A 3,548-nucleotide genomic window follows, 5' to 3' on the forward strand; every position below is an offset into this window, starting at 1 on the left:
TTTTAGCTTCTAGCTAGTGTTTAGCTTCTTTTAGCTTCTAGCTAGTGTTTAGCTTCTTTTAGCTTCTAGCTAGTGTTTAGCTTCTTTTAGCTTCAAGGTAGAGTTCAGCTTCTTTCAGCTTCAGGCTAGAATTCATCTTCTAGCTACTGTGTTCAGCTTCTTTAGCATTCAGCCAGAGTTCAGCTCTTCTTAGCTTTCAGCTAATATTCAGCTTACAGATACTTTTCAGCATATTTAGCTTCCAGCTAGTGTTCACTTTAAGTTAATCTTCAGCTTTTCAGCTTCCAAGCTAGTGTTTAGCTTCTTTTACCTTCAAGGTAGAGTTCAGCTTCTTTCAGCTAGTGCTTAGCCTCTTTTAGCCAACAGCTAATGTTCAGCTTCTTTTAACTTCTAGTTAGCTCTTTGTTAGCTTTAACACCAGTTTCAGTACTTTCAGCTGTCAGAATCACAGCAGYTTAAAAACAAACTTCTTGCAGCTTCACTAACTAAAGAATGTTTCTTCAGCTGTGATTGGATCAAATGTTTAATTTATGATTAAAAACAGGAATAAAGTCAGGTTTTATTCATCTGACGGAGCTTCACGTGCAGCACCGGTCCTCACCTGTGTCCTGCCGGAACTGGTGCATGGACTGGAGGTCTATGATGTAGGGCGAGAGCCTGCTGTCGACCTGGCCGAGGACCACGCTCCCTCCGCGGGGGTCGCTGCTCCGGATGGCCGCCTCTATCTGGTGGGAGACGGCGGGGCTGTAAGGCCGCCACCGGCCGTGTTCGTTCAGCCATTCCCACACCACCACGGCGGAGGCCAGGAGCATGTTGTTACTGGTGGCCCTGGAGAGGAAAAATAAACATTTAAGACCCCACCGGGGGGACACTGGAGCCTGGAAGATGAAGCSAGAAGCGGGGTTGGTTGTCCTAAACACCGCCTGGAAGCAGGAGGCTAGCCGCACACGGCTGGAGAACACATTTATTCCCKTTTATCAGTTTTAATATTATATATTTAAGCTTTAAGCTCCTGGTTTGATAAAAGGCCGACTGGAGCGTAAAGCTAACACAAAGCCCCGCTTACATGGAGCCGCAGCTAACGCCGGGGGCAGGCGGCACATTCCTCCACAAAGACCCGAGCTCCTCGCATGGCCGCCGGGCGAAGGAAACCACGGTSCCCCGCTCTGCTACAGCCGCTTTCCCACCGCGATGCGACGGTCCAACAGCCGGCCTGGTGCTCCGTGTCTTCCCGCTCGGTCTCCGGAGACAAGTCGTTAAAAGTCAGCCTTTTTTCCCCTCTCTTGAGAGGAAACCTCCGCGCTGCCGTCAAGCTGCTCAGCCGGGTCCGAGCGCACCAACAACCGGTCTGATTTAAGTAAATTAAATAAAACAAAATAAAAATAACGCCCTCCACCGGGGCAGTTTGGGGCGCAGCAAACAGAAATGTTTTACAGATTCCTGTAACCCGTTTCAAAMACAGGTTGAACCGGTCCGGAACCCGCCGGGGGAGGAGGGAGGGGGGAGACAACCCCAGAGGAGGGAGGTAAACAAGAACCGGGCCGGTTTTTAATCACCTGAACGAGCTGTTAATGAGCCACTCACCTGTTATGGGACTTMTGCGTCCCGCCTCCCAGTCCAAGACTTCTGGAACAAACTTTAACCAACTCCTTCATGAACTGGATCCGGGATTAGATCTCACCCCTCCGGTTCCACCATGGCTCCGTGCCCCCTGTTCTACCCCCAACACACACACACACAGACAAACCCTTCTTTTTTAATTATATGAAAAACACAATCAATTAGAGAGAAATAATCCCTGTGGATTAGAAGATAAGCGCTGTCCTGTCGCGTCCATGTTCACTTTGTCTTAGCAAACAAACCCTGGACCTGAAGAGGGGCAACAGCCCCAAACCTGCCCCTCACCACGCCTAGAAATCCACCCACAGACAAACCGAGCGACAAAACCAACCAGTTATATTCATTTTTCAGGGATTTATTTGCCACTTTGCAAAACTTCTGACTTACTGTAAACCAGTTTCTCAATCATTAAAAAAATAAAACGAGTAACTGGATTAAAAACATATTGTCCCATTGATTATTGCGCTGATTGCCGCACAGCGCCTGAAGAGTGACGCACTGCTGCCCCCTGGTGGACGTCTGAGGCTTAGCACGCARTTGGAACTTAAATGTTTTAAAATTGGTTTTATAAGTTTCTTTATTTATTTATTATCATTAATTTAAAACCACAGTGTAATAAACAATATATCACTCAATATTTCACCACATTGTGAGGTATTTTTAAGGATTTGTGGGAATAATGTCACATAGCACGATAACATGGGCTCCATAGCTCAGGGGTTAGAGCACTGGTCTTGTAAACCAGGGGTCGCGAGTTCAAATCTCGCTGGGGCCTATACAGCTTTTTATTTTTGACCTCTCTGATTGAATAGAGTAGAAACTACAACTGTGTAGTATTTTTGGCTCTGTGATAGAATAGAATAGAATAGAATAGAATAGAATAGAATAGAATAGAATAGAATAGAATAGAAACAGTCTTTATTGTGTCGCGTGGGGAAGTTCAGGTGTCACTGCAGCAGCAGGTACATCAATCCACAGAAACATTATATTGTGACATTATCAACTGTAGCAATAATAATAGAATTAAAGATAGTAACAATAAAAAAACACGGATCAAATTAAAAGAATCAGAATAATAATTGTGGATATAAAATACTTTAAGTTAAAACTTGTTCAGATAATTTTAATTCTGTTTGTGGAATAAAAAATATCAGTCACATTTACTTTAAGGGGATCCTGGTTTCTGTGCAGAAGGAAATTAAGTGAAGAGACAGCTGTGGGTGAAATGAATGAATGAATGAATGAATGAATGAATGAATGAATGAATGAATGAATGAATGAATGAATGAATGGTTTTGGACTATTGTACAGAACAAAAATAAGGACCTGTAGTAGATTACAGGTGAAATACAGTAAAAGATTGAGGACAGTACATATATGTTCATACCTGCAGAGCCCGGATAGCTCAGTCGGTAGAGCATCAGACTTTTAATCTGAGGGTCCAGGGTTCAAGTCCCTGTTCGGGCGAACGTCCTTTTCTTTTTACCGGTTTTGTATAAATTAAATAATGTCTCTGAACCCAGAAAGACTTTACAAAAGAAGAGCTTATTATCACACATCATTCTTCTCTGTCCTAAGCGCAGTTTCCGGTCCAATGGACGGTGCTGCTTGTGTCCATCTATGGGTTTTCTTCCGGCTCGCGCTAACCTCGAAAGCACWCAGCCAATGAGAGGATTTGATTTGTTCCAAATTCAACATTTCGTCCAATCAGAGGTCAGAGTTAGTTCCGGTTTCTCTCAAAGCCCCGCCTCCCGCTGCTGCAGGCTGTTCCGTCGGCTGCGGTACTTCTAATCGGTTTAACTCATTTATTTAGATAATTCAAATGTTTAAAATTATTTAGTACTTACTTTAATCGTGGTTGTATCAAGTTTCAAGTTTGTTTGTTTGGATTAAAGTGATTTAAAAACATATTCTGTAAACCAGGGGTC

At 43.8% G+C, this 3,548-nt stretch overlaps 1 protein-coding gene and 2 non-coding genes across 4 annotated transcripts in view; 2 read left to right on the top strand and 1 right to left on the bottom strand.

Moving 5' to 3' along the window:
- The window catches only part of dtx4b (deltex 4, E3 ubiquitin ligase b), a 27,996-nt gene extending 26,148 nt beyond the window's left edge, over positions 1-1,848 (bottom strand). The window contains exons 1-3 of one of the 2 annotated variants that reach the window (XM_014018127.1): positions 1,585-1,848; positions 1,067-1,348; positions 602-828 (exon numbers count right to left, since the gene is read on the bottom strand). In XM_014018127.1, coding sequence (XP_013873581.1) covers positions 602-828; positions 1,067-1,068 — 229 coding nt within the window. In that variant the 5' untranslated portion in view covers positions 1,069-1,348; positions 1,585-1,848. The remainder of the gene's footprint in view (positions 1-601; positions 829-1,066; positions 1,349-1,584) is intronic. The other variant, XM_014018125.1, reaches the window with a different exon arrangement.
- Positions 1,849-2,322: 474 nt separating this feature from the next.
- Positions 2,323-2,395, top strand: trnat-ugu (transfer RNA threonine (anticodon UGU)). The gene has a single exon. It is a non-coding gene; the product is annotated as a tRNA-Thr (tRNA).
- Positions 2,396-3,014: 619 nt separating this feature from the next.
- On the top strand, positions 3,015-3,087 carry trnak-uuu (transfer RNA lysine (anticodon UUU)). The gene has a single exon. It is a non-coding gene; the product is annotated as a tRNA-Lys (tRNA).
- The last annotated feature ends 461 nt before the right edge of the window (positions 3,088-3,548 follow it).

Source organism: Austrofundulus limnaeus, unplaced genomic scaffold, assembly GCF_001266775.1.
Source record: "Austrofundulus limnaeus strain Quisiro unplaced genomic scaffold, Austrofundulus_limnaeus-1.0 Scaffold183, whole genome shotgun sequence".
Lineage (NCBI taxonomy): Eukaryota > Metazoa > Chordata > Actinopteri > Cyprinodontiformes > Rivulidae > Austrofundulus > Austrofundulus limnaeus.